This window comes from Neurospora hispaniola (assembly GCF_033458365.1).
Source record: "Neurospora hispaniola strain FGSC 10403 chromosome Unknown B0T23scaffold_6, whole genome shotgun sequence".
Classification (NCBI taxonomy): Eukaryota; Fungi; Ascomycota; class Sordariomycetes; order Sordariales; family Sordariaceae; genus Neurospora; species Neurospora hispaniola.
The window spans coordinates 3,197,546-3,211,775 of record NW_026944411.1 but is presented as its reverse complement, the minus strand read 5'-3'; the positions used below and the strand labels follow the sequence as shown (position 1 = coordinate 3,211,775).

At 51.2% G+C, this 14,230-nt stretch overlaps 4 protein-coding genes across 4 annotated transcripts; 1 reads left to right on the top strand and 3 right to left on the bottom strand.

Annotated features, from left to right (window-relative positions):
- Positions 1–1,385: 1,385 nt before the first annotated feature.
- Positions 1,386–3,483, bottom strand: B0T23DRAFT_203444 (uncharacterized protein). Its single transcript, XM_062833427.1, has 4 exons — positions 3,014–3,483; positions 2,635–2,943; positions 2,440–2,570; positions 1,386–2,375 (listed from the first exon to the last, which is right to left on the bottom strand). Exons 1-4 carry the CDS (start codon positions 3,360–3,362, stop codon positions 1,542–1,544), a joined length of 1,623 nt encoding a protein of 540 aa, XP_062691225.1. The 5' UTR covers positions 3,363–3,483; the 3' UTR covers positions 1,386–1,541.
- A 1,461-nt stretch (positions 3,484–4,944) lies between these two features.
- On the bottom strand, positions 4,945–7,184 carry B0T23DRAFT_321469 (vacuole effluxer Atg22 like-domain-containing protein; the record flags this gene model as incomplete). Its single annotated transcript, XM_062835238.1, has 2 exons — positions 4,945–6,623; positions 6,764–7,184. 2 exons carry the CDS (start codon positions 7,182–7,184, stop codon positions 4,945–4,947), a joined length of 2,100 nt encoding a protein of 699 aa, XP_062691224.1.
- A 1,586-nt stretch (positions 7,185–8,770) lies between these two features.
- On the bottom strand, positions 8,771–10,566 carry B0T23DRAFT_422225 (uncharacterized protein). The gene is made up of 2 exons (XM_062839793.1): positions 10,080–10,566; positions 8,771–9,617 (listed from the first exon to the last, which is right to left on the bottom strand). The coding sequence occupies exons 1-2, from the start codon at positions 10,219–10,221 to the stop codon at positions 9,244–9,246; spliced, it is 516 nt and encodes a 171-aa protein (XP_062691223.1). The 5' UTR covers positions 10,222–10,566; the 3' UTR covers positions 8,771–9,243.
- A 1,099-nt stretch (positions 10,567–11,665) lies between these two features.
- On the top strand, positions 11,666–14,106 carry B0T23DRAFT_203323 (HET-domain-containing protein). Its single transcript, XM_062833424.1, has 2 exons — positions 11,666–12,080; positions 12,163–14,106. The coding sequence occupies exons 1-2, from the start codon at positions 11,756–11,758 to the stop codon at positions 13,947–13,949; spliced, it is 2,112 nt and encodes a 703-aa protein (XP_062691222.1). The 5' UTR covers positions 11,666–11,755; the 3' UTR covers positions 13,950–14,106.
- Positions 14,107–14,230: the final 124 nt, after the last annotated feature.

The following is a 14,230-nucleotide window of genomic DNA, read 5'->3' as shown; positions in this document are numbered from 1 at the left end:
CTTACGACGTGCTCAATCGGCAAAGTTCGATTTTGAAGCATATTTGTCAGAGCTCACCAGTCACCAAGCAAACCAAACCAAACAAGTGTAGCTGTTTCCTTCCTTCCTTCCTTCCTTCCTTTCAGTTACCTACCTCTACTTGACAAGTTGACCCCCCTATTCCAAATACGCAAATACCTCACCTTACCTTATTCCTCTTAACCAGAATTCAGACCACCCAAAACGCCAGGAGGCAACTAAGCACCCTCCTAGCCGGGGGATCTTGCTAGTCATCATCTCACAAGTCTCGATCTTGAGCGGAAACTCAGCAGCGGTCCAACTTACACCATTGCACAATGTTTCACCTGAAGTTACCCCAGTTATTCGCGAATGCAACCAACAGCACGTTTCAATTACTTATTAGCAAATCACTAATTATACGTCTAGGTAAGGTAGGTAGGTACATACAAGGAATACTTACAGAAGTCTGGAGTGGCATTAGTAACGATAGGGAAAAATGATAGCACACTGCCTACCTTTGTAAACTTCAACTCTCCAAGATAGAGGGGTGTACACCAGGAACTAACAGTAGGTAGGTATCTTACAAGTAGTGAGTAATGTGTTGTAGTTAGTTAGTAGTTACATAGCAGCGAGGTAGAGCTAAAGAGGCATTAACATGATGAGCACCTAGCAGCATTTATTTAGCACATTTCTCCCTCCTTTCTAGGTAATCATCCCTCTCATTCTTCTTTTTTTTTTTTTTTTTTTCACTTCTCATCCTTCTCAATTCTTACTACCCTCTTTCGATCTACGGATTTGGATCTGAAATTTTCGCTTTCTCTTCTCTTCGAGTCTCCAAGTCACCACCACTTGACCCTCACATCATTCACCACTCAAGCCGTAGACCTATTTCAAGTACCAAGGTACCCAAGAAGAAGGTTTCAAAAAAGGTATACTCGCTTCCATCATCCTTATTCCGCTAGCTAGCTGGTAGGTAGGTAGGTATCTACATCCTGAAGCAACTCGTCCCTCAGCCTCTTTCAGCCTCTTCCATCTTGCTCCTCCTCCATTCCATCGTCCAACGAGGCCGCTCCTCTTCCTCCTCCATCCCATTCAAGCACTAGGTAGGTATCCCGCAGCAAAAACGTATGTGTAGTAGCAAATATCGTTCTATTGTTGTGTCGTGTCATGTGAGCAATAGTTTCAGCACCGGTTAGATCGCTCGTGGAATCCATTTTTCCCATCCCCATTCCAACCTCTCTGCCTTGACTTCATGCCAACCAACTCGAGCACAAACCAGGGCAGGGTGTCCTCCCGCTCACACCCACATCCTCTCCCGCCCATCTCTAGGTTCCATGCTTGGAAGGTAGTAATCCTCAAGGACCTCAACCTCCCCCATCAAACCCAACCCGACACAAACCCAGCTTCATCTCTTTTTCCCATCAGGAACCTCATCAACCCGGTTCAATCCTCATGCCTCCGTACCTCCATGCCTCCACGTCTCAAAGTCGGACAAGGACAACCAAAACCACGAAAACAACCAACGTCCGTACCTCATGCTACTAATTAACCAACACACCACACACCAAACACGTAATCGGTTCCGTCCACGTCTTCGCTCCGCCCCTCGCCACCACATCCGCGCGAAGATCCGTAAACTCCAGGTACGGCGTCCCGTTCATTTCGAGCGTGACAGCAAATAATCCTTCCCATGGTCTTTCCTTGTTGGTCACTTTAGCTCTGGCTCCTCCTCTGGGGGGAGGAGGAGGAGGAGGGGGAACTAAAGCCTTTTTGCGGGGTCGGCCGGGTTTCTTTCGCCCTTCTTCTGATTTTATTAGTGTCGTTGTTGTCGTTGTCGTTGACGTTGATCCTGGTGCTGGAGTGGTAGTTCTGGATGCCTTTGCGCTTGCTGTCCTTGTTCTTCTTGAACGTAATGCTAGTCCGGAGGCGGTCGACTCGTCCTCTGCGGCTTCGGCGTCGGGCGTGTCTTCGGAAGGCGCTGGTTTGGCATCGTCTTCGCTGTCGGCTTTGAGGGCGCGGTTGCCGTTGCTGTTGTTGCTACCGTTGGTGGTTCGCGTAGTGTCCTTCTCGGCTTTGACGTCCACGGATTCTCCTCGTTCCTGCTGCTGCTGCTGCTGCGGCGTGTCGCCGTTTGCTTCCGTCTTGGCTTTGCTTTCCTCTTTCTGGTCGTCCTCGTCCTCCTGTTTCTTGTCCACCTTCTCCTCCTTTACTGGGATGTGAGGCTTGTCGGTGCCAAGTCGCTCGTAGGTTGCCCTTAAGGCTTGGTCCTTGATGCATTCTTCGTGTAACCATTTCTTACATGATTCTGAAGAGCAGCCGACTAGCAGTTTGTCAGGGTTCGCTGGGGTGTTGCAGCCGCATACGAGTTCGACGGTCTATGATAAAATCCTTGTCAGCATCTATGCATGGAACGGCTAAGGTGAATGTGATAGCGCGTACCGAGAGTTCCTGAGATCGCACATCATAGGCCTGTCGCCAGTACAGACTATCCTGCGTCTCCTCGTCGTTCTCCTCAAACCAGTGCTTTACAATCGCGGGCTCGGTAACGCTGACCACATTGATGATATCCACTGCCAGCCATGTTAGCGAACACACAACATCTACCTCACCCGGAATTGGTCGTGGCCCACTCACTGTGATTAGACGCTATCAGCTCGCCCGTCCCGTGATACGGCTGTCTCCCCTCCACAATCCTTTTCCTATCTCGCGTCTTGGCCGGCAGCTCGTCAGGCCAGTACATCCAGTAAACTCTGGCGAAGACGTGGTGCTCGTCCCTAGCGCGGATTTCGAGAATCCTGGCGACCCACTCGGTGTCCCGCCTTTGTATCGGGGCCGTTGCCTCGTCGTTCGGTCCCTTTTCCCCTTGTTTTGGGTCCTTTTTCTTTATGCTCAGGTCATTGGCGACATAGATGAAGTTCTCTGCATAGTATTTAACATTATTCACTAGTAGATTCATCGTAGTCAGTAAACCGGAAGTTTCTGCGAGAGAAGAGGGAACAAAGGCCAAACTCACACACAAAGCTGTTGTACCTCGTCATGTCGGTCCAATCCTTGGCCGGCTCGACCTTGTAGTGTACATCCATGTTCGGGTACGTCTTGAACTTGCCCGACGGATGAAAGGGAGACGGCTGAGAGTGGATCTTATCCGCTGGGTCGGTGTCCTCGTCGTCGATCGACTCGGCCTTGCCTCCGACCGTGCGTCTGCGCTTCTTGTTCTTCTTCTTCTCTGCCACCACGGGGTCGACAATGTGGACTTGGAATGGGCATTCGGCTCGGGTGTTATCCTTATCCTCCTTCCGTTCCTGCACCCTGTCCTGGCGGTCGGCATCGGACGCCCTTGGTCTCTTGCGCGAGGAGGCCATTGTTGAGTAATGTAAGTGTAGTAGAAGAGCAAAGGTCTAACGAGCTAGGAGCGCTACGCTTCGGCTAGGGTGGCGATGCCGTGAAGTGCCGGTAGTTGGTGGCGCAAAGGTTGGTGATGACTTGCGACGACGATGGCGAAGATGCGACGAAAGAGAAGAAGGGTGGGGTCGCGCGTAAAGAAACGACGGATGAAAGATGCGCCTCAGGTTGCGCTACCTCTCCTCTAAGTAGAGACGACAAGTATGGTGTTGTCAAGGTTTTCGAGTTGGGCGACGGCGACGACGTTGGAGAGCGGCCTGAACCTGAAGAAGGTTGAGGTGACGTGGTTGGCTTCGGCTTTGTCGTGCGAGGAGAAACGCGGGCGCAGGCGCGGGCGCGAGGTTGCCGGGTCAAGGTTCGAGCTCCCGTCCTGCAAGGTTCAGTTCGATGCCGGAAAAAAAAAAGTGGGTGTGAACCTTGGAGAATCTGAAGTACTTCCACTTTGTACTTCAGTTGGAGAAGGCCTGTGTTGTGTTATGTTATGACTTGTCCGCTTGACTCAGTCGGCACGCGCGATGGACGACAACAAGTGGTTATGGCGGTGGTAGTGTAGTTGGGAGAAGGAATTGGGAAAGAATCCGCGACCCGCGACTGTGTTGTGTCTGTCGACCGTGGTTGACGTTCTTTGTGGATGACGAGGAGGAATGGGGAAAAAGGGTCTGGAACTGTCTGCGACTGGACAAGCTTGACCGGGGGGGAGTGGGTGGCAGAAGAAAAAAAAACAAAGCCAAAAAAAGCCGGGGGCAAGTTTATTGTCAACTTGAGTCAATTGACCCAAAAAGTCTGAACAAAGGGTACCCGACCAAGTCTGTCAATAAAACGCTTATGTAACAATAAGAGAATAGATTGCTCAATAGCCGTGACAATAGGACAACAGAATGGAGAAACTTCAATGTACAATACGAGGAGTCTATTGTCTGTAAAGTAAACCAACTCTCTCTTGCCATCCGAGACCGCGTCCATTTACAACGAACACTGTCTATGAACTTTCTATTCATTTCGGATTGAGAAAAAAAGAACCGTTGCACTCAGCCACGTGATTCACCTAGATCGATGACCATCTGCCGCCAAGGTGAGCTCCAAAGAGGAGAACCTGGGTAGATTCTGAGAACACTATTGGTGGACGGCTACAATAATAGCGAAAGATGGCCCCAGCTTCCCCGCTTGAGAGCACGAACTCGGATTGTGCCATTTTACCCACAATTTGACTGTTTTTTGTGTTTGTGTTTGCCCGTTTGGGTCAGTCTTTGCCGCTATTCCCACAAACTTTACTGACAACGTCAACCTAGGAGTCTTCAACATGACATTATGTACACAATTGTTTGCCTCAAACTGACCAGAGAAACTTGATAGATTCAGTGATCTACAGCAAAAGTACACAAATACAGATAAGAGACAACATCGTTTAAACCAGCAACACCACACAGACAAGCCAACGCCAGCGCTATGCATATAGCAACCCAACTCCTAACCATCAGATAATCCCACCATAACTCATCATAATCCCCAACATAACCATATCATCAAACACCATCATTATCATCACTCCTCATCCTCATCATCATACCTCCCCAAAATCGCCCTACTAGCATCACTCCCCCTCCTGTCCTCCGCCAATCCATCCGCCCCATTTCCGTGGAGCCCATTCTGTCCGCTCAGCTTAAACCCCTCAATGATCTCTGCCAACGCCTCTCCCTCCGTCCTTCCCCTCTCCACATTGATGAACCAAATAAACAGCGCCGGCGTACCCACAATCGCCGCCAAGAACCAAAACGCCGGCCTGATCTCCCCGCTCGCATCGATAATCGCCCCCACAATCGCCGGTCCAAACACGCTCGACCCTTTATCGGTGATAGCATAAAGAGCATAAAAAGCGGCCTCGGATCCGGGCGGGATGAGTTCTCCGTACAAAGAGCGGCAATAGCCTGACAAGCCGCCGAGGACGAACCCGTAGATGGCGGCGAGGGGGTACATCTCCCATGGCTGCTGCAAGCCACCGACGCCCCATGCTTGGACAAAGGGGAGATAGCCCATAAGCCCGTAGAGAGGGATGAGCTCAAAGAGGGCGATGCATGCCAAGATGGTTTGATGGGCTTTGAGGCGGAATTTTCGGGAGATGAAGGACCACGAGAAGGCACCGAGGATGCCCGAGGCAGTAGAGATGACGTTGATCATACCCAGAGCCCAGGGTTCCATGTGGAGTTGGGTTTTGGCAAAGAGAATGGCGGTCGACGAGGTCGTAGCAATGGCATCCGAAAGCAAGAACCAGCCAGCTAGAAATAGAACAATGTCCACGAGGCGCCGGGCGAGATGGATGGTGCGGAACAGGGACTTCCAGGCGTAGATGGTGTAGTGGAACAAGGCGCGGACGCCTCCGGTGTTGGATTTGGTGGGTAGGGGAGGTCCCGGACGTGGTCGTAACCACATGGCGGCTGGAATGGTGAAGATGGCCCACCATGCACCGATAACGCAAAGCACGATCCGCTGTGACCAGGTAGTGTTCTTCAGTGTGATCAGAATGGCGATGGCCACGCACTGCAGGAACAAGCCGGCAATGTAACCGATGCCAATGCCCTTGGCTGAGATCTGCGTGGACAGTTCCAGTTCGCGAGACGTCAACTCCTCAGTCGTCTGGACTCGGGAAAGCGGTTCGCCTTCATCGTATCTTCGGCTTCCGAGCAAGGCAGTCGTCGAGTTGCGCGTGCTATCCTCCTGGTACTCATCGTCCTCATCATCGCCCTCTTCGGTAGTCGCATACCCTGGCGAGCCATAGTCCCCAACCTGATCGATCTCCGGGTGATGCCTGACCAAAAGCGGCAAGAACGAGTTCAGCAGCACAAAGGAGGCACCAAACGAGGTATTCGAAATGATGGCCAGCAGAGCACCAATGAGATAAGTGCTCTTGCTAATGAAGATGTAGGCCATCACACACGCGCTTCCAATCCATGCGAAGGCAAGTAGCAGCTTCTTTCGAAAGTTGCCATGGTCCGCGGCGCAACTTATGCTGACGACCAACAAGGCTTGCAGCAGGACGCTGACGCTGAACGTGTACATGGCGAAGCTGGCCGTGTTGATTTCCATGCCAAGTACGTAGACGACACATTGTCCTTCGGCAGAGGTGGTATGCTTATCGGAGCTGGAACCGCAGGGTTTCGATCGGTCGGAGAGGAGGACGCCATTTTCGCGAGCTAGACTTTCGAGGAGAATTGGGATGAAGGAACCTGTTTAGGGGTGCGTGTAAGTCATGCAGTTCGGACGATTGGTGTCAATAGGTGCATCAACATACCGATACCTGTCAAAACATGTCAGTCAGCTTGAAAGAGTCAGACGAAAAGATGGAATTGATGGTGATAATACTGACCGCAAATAACATAGACCTCAGCAGCAAAGGCATAGGCATACCATCCCGCGAGTTCCTTTTGGCTGGTGGGGCGAGTGTCGTCACCGGGGTATCGTGGGGGAGGCAGGCCGCTGCTGCTGTCGCCGTCAGTGTCGTCGCCGTATGGGTAGGAATCGCTGTTGTCGCCAGCGTTGGCAGGACTCATCCTGCCGGACATGGTGGTGGTGATCCAGTCGGCAAACGAGAGAGTGTCGGATCGCTCGTCGTCGGCTTCGAAGCAGGACGAAGTGTACGAGTAGAAGGATCGCTTGGAGGCCTTGGACGCGTAGGATGCGTAGGATGAACGGGAAAAGAGCCGCGGAGCTGGTGGCGGTCGGAGAGATTCGTCCCACTGGATGTCTCCATGGTAGACGTGGTTCACGTTGTTGTGCCGTGGTGTCATTGCGCTGTACTTTAGGTGTACGCTGGGGCCCGTTGCAGGGCATTGATAGGCGAAGCACTCTCGTCACCTTCAGTGCGTGGACCACCCTGGGGCTGTGAGCAAATCAAGGGCCTCGCTTCGCCCAAGTCCGGCAGGCGGTGTGGATCCCCCCGCTAAGGTACCTTATGTATCGTATCGTACAGAGCAGGTACAACTGCAGGTACCGCTGTCTGCCTTCCAGTCCCAGCAACCCGATAACACAGCAAAAACAACCCTCCGTCCAGGAACTTGAATTGGATTTGCACGATTCGCTTTTCTGTACCTCTGAATCTTCCAGGTTGAACCTCGTAATACCAGGTCCAGCTTCCTTCTCGTTTGCTGACCAGTCGAGAGTCGCAAGGTCGGACACTCGGTAGCGAACACCAGAGTCGGCGCGTTGGTGGCTGGATGAGGAAAGCGGGGGCGCTTAAAGTCCGAGCTGTCGTAAGGTATTCAATCGGAAACAGGTGTCTCGGAGGACAATGGGCCTAGATGATAACGGATGGCGGTAGGTCGAAGTGGTCGTCGAATGAGCTGCGATAAGTTGCGTACCTATAGTATAAGTAGAATAACTTTTGAAAAAAGTTCAACATGCAAAAAAGAGCAGATAAAGGTCAATTAAAGCAATTGTCCCAGAGTCAAAAAACAGCGGCTCAGTCTTGCTTTCCTGCTTCGATCAAAGCAGTTCGGTCCGTTGGAGGAGCCCTTTCAGACTTTCAGGGCGCAAAGGGCGCAAAGGGCGGCTCGGTGACTGATCACCCACTTCACATTCCCTCTTCAAACAAGAAAATCGCAAGTGAGAGGGACCAAGACCCATACTATTCAAGACATTATAGCTTGAAATAGTACAAGAAGAGTGGCACCGCCAGGTTTTTTTTTAAAAAAAAAAAAAAGTTGAGGGGGAGAAAGAAACTCTTCAAGTCCGCATGAGCAAATCGCTCGATTCTTGGACCCTACCTTTGACCACCCAAGTCGGTGATGCCCAAAAGCCAGAGCACAAAGTGTGATGAAGCTGCAAACTGACGGCATTCCGAACCCCCAGAAAACCAGGGCTCAACGCAAGCAGGCTCCGAAGAGGAGTGGCTAAAAAAAGTTGGTCCCCTTTTTCTTGGTTTTGGGGTCCTGGAGCTGGAAAGCAGTGCAGTGCATGAACGGGAAGTGGGGATGGGATGGATGGATGGCCTCCACCCACTGAGTGAATCGCTCGGAGGCCGGCATCATCCCTAGGAGGTTTTGTTTTCGCCGTAGGGCTGCTGATCATTTACCGGATGAGGGGGGGCTTTGCTATGTAGACAAGCTCATTCCCAAATGTTTGCTCTGTGCGTGCGTGCGTGCGTCGTGCGTGACTGGAACGCAACGCTTTCCAAGGACGAATGGAATTTTGTAACCGGTGTTATCGCTACCGTACCGTCCTCTCTGCTTTTGCGGGCCGGCGCGGTTGGGGAGGAGGTCCGTCCGGTCTCGGTGTTCCGGCCTTCGGTGTGAAAGGGTAGGTAGTAAAGGTGCCGTCGGTACCAGATTTGGTTCGAAGAGTGTGACGGAGGACAAGACAATTTCCTGCTTATGGAATGAAGTGAAGATATTGCCATTACCAGCTCTTGGCTGACGGCAGACTAACTACAACGTACATAACAATCATAAAACATCTCTGTTCATGCTCCCGCCCGTCGGTGGTTCGGAGCGTCGCATTGAATCCTGTTCAGTAACTTCAGTTGCAATTCTGGGTGTTAGTCACCGCCAAGACGTCCATCAATCCATCCCAAACTCTCAAATTCAAGAAAGTATGATAAATATTAATGGACAGCAGCTTGCTATCAAAATCCCCAAACCACAAAATCTATCCAAAAGCTATGCCCAGGACTGGAAGGCCGAATAAAGACAAAAAATGGGTATTTGGTATAACAAAAACTGGCCTTTCCCCCTCCTTCTCAGCTCGCCAATTCAAAACGCGCACATTCACTTCAACTCAGCTCAGCTCAGCCCCAGTCCCCCACATGCCGAGCGCCGAGCCAAATCTCCACCCCATCCTGTCGGGCATCCCTCAGTGACCCGGACCGTCCCCAACATGCGAAACCTCAGTCTCATGCCCCTTTGGCTTTCCAAAAATCTTCCACTTCAACTTATCCGCCAAACTGTGCTGTCTCTCATGGGTACCATGATGATGATGATGATGATGATGATGATCACCACTAACACCAGGTATACCACCCCCTGTCCCCCTGTCCACAACGGCAGCCTTGTGACTACTACCGTTACCAGTACCAGCCGGAGAGACGTGACGCTCGTTACCGGCGCCGCCCCGACCGGTGTGGTAGTTCTCCGTCTCTTGGGAGTGGCGGATGGCGGCGTCGGGGATGATGTCCTTGTCGGCGCGGCGGTGGGGCGTGACGCCTGCGTCGCCTATGTTTGCTGCGCCTGTTGTTTTTAAAAGGTATGTTAGTGATGAGTATGGATGATAATGGTGATGGTGGTGAAATTGCGCTAAGCTGGCTGGGCTGGGGCCTGGGGGGAGTTGGGGGATGGGATAGGGAACAAAAACAGCGCTAGCGGGTTTCGGTGATTGGTCTTATCGCTGCTCTCCCTGAAAGAGATCTTGGCAAACGTGGGACAAGAACTCGCTTCCTTCAATCTTCACATGGATCCCCTTGACGCTTTCGAGGGTTCGCGAGCGCGCTGGGTTCAGTGGGCTGGTCTAGCTGGGCTTGGCTGGTGATAAGGGATTTGTATGTAGGTTGAGATAAGCGGTTGAATGGGTGCTTGACATCACACCACCCGGTCTCTTTCAGGTTTCTCTTTGTCTTTTTGTCGTTGTCGCGGAGGGGGTTGGTGATAGGTAGAGGTATGGAGGGAAGGCAGAAGTGGAATGGAATGCCTTACCTCCGCGACCGGTGCTGAACGCTCCATCGCCGTGGCTGCCTTCAGAGCCTGCTCTAACGACTTCTCCGTCAACGTACTTGGTGTCGTCGGGGTTGATGTTGCCGGCGCCGCCACGGCCGTGGGATACTTCGGGTCCTGCCATTGTAGTTGTGATGTCTGTCGTCGGCGCTCGCAGATGTGGAAAGCGAAGAGTCCGTCGTAGGATGTTTAATTTCTGTATGGCTTTCGAAATAGTTATGGCGGGAGGTGCGGGAACGTGGGTGAGTCAAAACATCAACGAGTCGGACGATGCCGTCTTATAAAACATTTCGAACATTTTGCGCTGATCATCCGAGTCCGTTTACGGCTCACGCAGCCACACAAACGCACCCCGCGCAGCCAACCACATGCATTACCTCTGGGAAGATGTTCTCGAAAGGGGTTTCTCTGCGTGGTGATTAGCTAGGATACCTCGAGGATACTTATCAGTGGTCAATTCTAGATCGCCCGAATCTGCACTATACACTACATCATCGATCCCGAAATGGTGTTTCCTAACCGATATCTCCCTTGACACATATGTGATGGGCGGCACACCCGGATTCCCTGCAATTCCCTGCCAAGATGTCGAAACCGAACAGTGGCAACCACTCAGCATCGTCCGTCGCAATGCCAAACACCAAACACCATTACGTTTTATCTCCACACCCCGAATCTTTCTGGTGATGGATTAGGACCCGTTCTGGATTTCCTCCAGTACACAAGCGAACGTGTGTTGCTGAAGAAAGAGTTACAAAAGTTGCATGGGGAATGTGAGAGCTGAATTGAGTGATGCACCCCACGTTGCTTGGAAGGACTGATGTACATCGACGGGAGGTACTTTGGCATCTCATCAGTCGGGTGTTTTGACATCACCCGGTACTCTGCTGTTTCCCAACATATTTTCTCCAATTTACATCTACACTATGATGATGACTCCGTCTGGTCGGATTAGAAAGGTACCCCATTGATAGCAGCCCTCCCGCAGCAGGTACAGGACGATTCGACCCTTCCGATTTCGCTTGCTGTGGTTCAGCTGGATGTCACTGATAAGATAAGAGCTTCTCCCGGTTTCCGCTGTCTGTGTCTGCCGCCTCTTTATTCGCAGCTTTGAACTGAAACATGGAACGACGACGCCTCGATCGTCAACATGTCAATTCCTCTTCCATCGGACCAATCCTATCATGCACCACCTCAACGAATGCTACCTTTTTAACCAATCTAGTTAATTCAATTTCCCTCGTTACAGGATGAAGCAAAAGGACTGGTTCTCGCCGTACAGTGGGCGACACCCAAGGTCTCATCCTGACCACTCTAGTACCTACCTAGGTAGGTATCCAGCTTTGCCTTGGTTCCTATTCCTACGCCGGCTCTCCATGTTGGGTTTCAATGATCATTTCAGGCAGCCAATCAACCAGGTTTCGTCAAGGTTGACTTCTTTCCCCTCATTTCAACCCGTGGCGATTCCAACGTCCTGACAACCTCAACGACTCTCCCCGAACATGTTTCTCGTCAACAGATTCAACAAACGGCCACTCTTCTCTCTGGTGAGCACGGCTCCTGCTGCTGGACGGAAGAAGCGCACCAGAAGCCGACGACCGCCCGCTGGCCATCCCCGCATGTCACCACACGACTGAGATTGAGACTTACTAGCGACCATGTCGACCAGATTGTGCGCCGTGTGCAATGGCATATTCACCGGGCTGCTAGTTGACGCAGGTTTCATGCCTCATCATCAGTCTCTTGCCAGCCTCAGGCGATCCGCTGAGGAAGGATGCTATATCTGCAGTAGTGTTGTCGCCCAGGCCATGGCTCAATACAATGTCTTCAATGAGGATGATGATGATGATGATGCATTTTCTTGGAGTTTATACATGAGTCCCCAAGAAAATTCTCGAGACTGCGGTCCCTATCCAAAGCATGGATTTCTCGCCATCTGGTCCGAGCATTACCACTCTGAGTTCAACCTCATAAGTACAGCAAGTAAGTCTAGGCCGCATTCTGACAAAACGAACCAGAACCAGGGTGAGGAGACCGTGCAAGTAATAACGCTTCGCCAATATAGGTCCGGATGCGCCGATTTGTTCTGTCAATCCTGGTGCCAGCCTTACTGATCAAGCAGTCATGGAAACTGCAAGATCCTGGCTAGAAGACTGTCTCCAAAACCACGAATCATGTGGACCAGTTGATCCTGCCTTCAACCCTACAAGGCTCATCTACATCCACGACGAGTCCTCGGTACAGCTCATTGAAACCAAGAAAGAGGCAAAGAGTCATGCTTATGTCGCTTTCTCGCACTGCTGGGGGAAATCCGAGGCTCTCAAACTACTCCAAGACGACCTAGACAAAGGGACGAGAGGCAACATCGAAGAACTACGTTCACTCATTCAAGTTCAAAGTTTACCGACCAGTTATCGGGAGGCAATCTCTGTCAGCCTAGCCCTTGGATTTCGATACATTTGGATTGACTCACTGTGCATCATACAGAATAGCCACAATGATTGGGCCAAAGAGGCCGCCATGATGGAGGACGTTTATGCCAACAGTTCTCTCAATCTTTGCGCTTCAGCCGCGGCAGATTCTTCAGAGGCGAGCTTCCAGCGCAGAGATCGAGGCATCTTTGTGCCATTGGATATCGAACCTCAGTGGACTGGTATTCTCCATCACGATGACCAGGAGCGCAAGCTTGGTCCACTTCCATCATACCTCCATCGGATCAAATTCAAACTTGTAAATGCTAGCATGTACAACTCGGAGATAACCAACTCACCGCTCAATCTACGCGCTTGGGTTGTGCAGGAACGCGTTTTATCGAGGCGTCATCTCTTCATGACTTGCAACCAGCTCTGGTGGGAATGCCATGATATGTTTGCTTGCGAAGTGTTTCCGGAGGTGTTTCCCCATTTCGGATATGGAGAATGGGAAAGGGTCCAATACTATGCATTGAACGGTCATGGTCATCATTCTGTCTACGGCCGTGACATGGAAAGGCTATGGGAACACCTTGTCAAGCGATACTCCCGCTGCAATCTAACCTACCTATATGATAAGCTACCCGCGCTATCGGGGCTTGCACAGGCTTTCAGCATCATACAAAGTCAAGACTTTTCTCTTGATAAAAATCATTATCTCGCCGGCATTTGGCGACCTCATTTACCACAAGCATTAGGTTGGTATACGAAGTCCAATGAGAAAAGCGGCCAAGTTCGCAGGTACCGGCCCCATCCATATCGTGCCCCCTCCTGGTCTTGGGTATCAGTAGAGGGCCCGGTTGAGGTGAATGGGTTCCTTGAACCGGCTTGTCGTGTAGTGGATGTTAAGGTAGTTCTCGAGGACGAACAGTACAAGGCCGGTACGGTAAAGGGCGGCATTTTGCACCTGGAATCCCATCTTATTGGACCTCTCACCCACGGCTGGTCACGACTAGGGGGCTTTACTACAACTACGCCCCTAGATAGCCGTCTTCGGGAGGCATTCGACACTCTGCAGTTTGAAACATATTGGGACGAAGGTGATGGTGATTCCAGAGACCATTTCATCAGCTATCTAGATCCGCTTCCGCATACTGTGTCTGAGGATGGAATTTTGAAGGACACAAGTGCGGTGCGGAAGAGGGTCCTGCTCGAGGATCTGGCGAAACAAGGTCGCATTCGACTTTTCATGGTTCCGTTGATGTTTGATCGTTATTCGGAAGAGTTTGAGGGGTCAATTCTGTGTCAGATTGTCAACAATCCAGAAGTCGAAGGCGTCGATCAAGATGCGGTTTTTCAGCGTGTAGGGTATTTTCGCATGCTGAAGTTGGAGAAAAAGGTCCTTGATCTCATTCCGAAGAGAACTATCGCCATTATATGAGCATAGATGGGCAGAACAAGACAGGCTCTCTTCAATCGACCAACTCCTGGAATCAACCTATGCTTTCTTCACTTGCTTGAAAAAGATGCCTTGTATCATTGGCGAAGTAGGACCAATTTCAGAAACTCGTCCAGTCGGTTCGCGATCGCCTCAGTCACAACGGAGGACATCTGTCCACAACCTTTGGAGGCACCCGATCTTGACCCACAGTCAGCAAATCTTCAAGTCACCATTGACTGAAGACAGATATCCAAAGAGTGTATTTATGCATGCAATAAAGG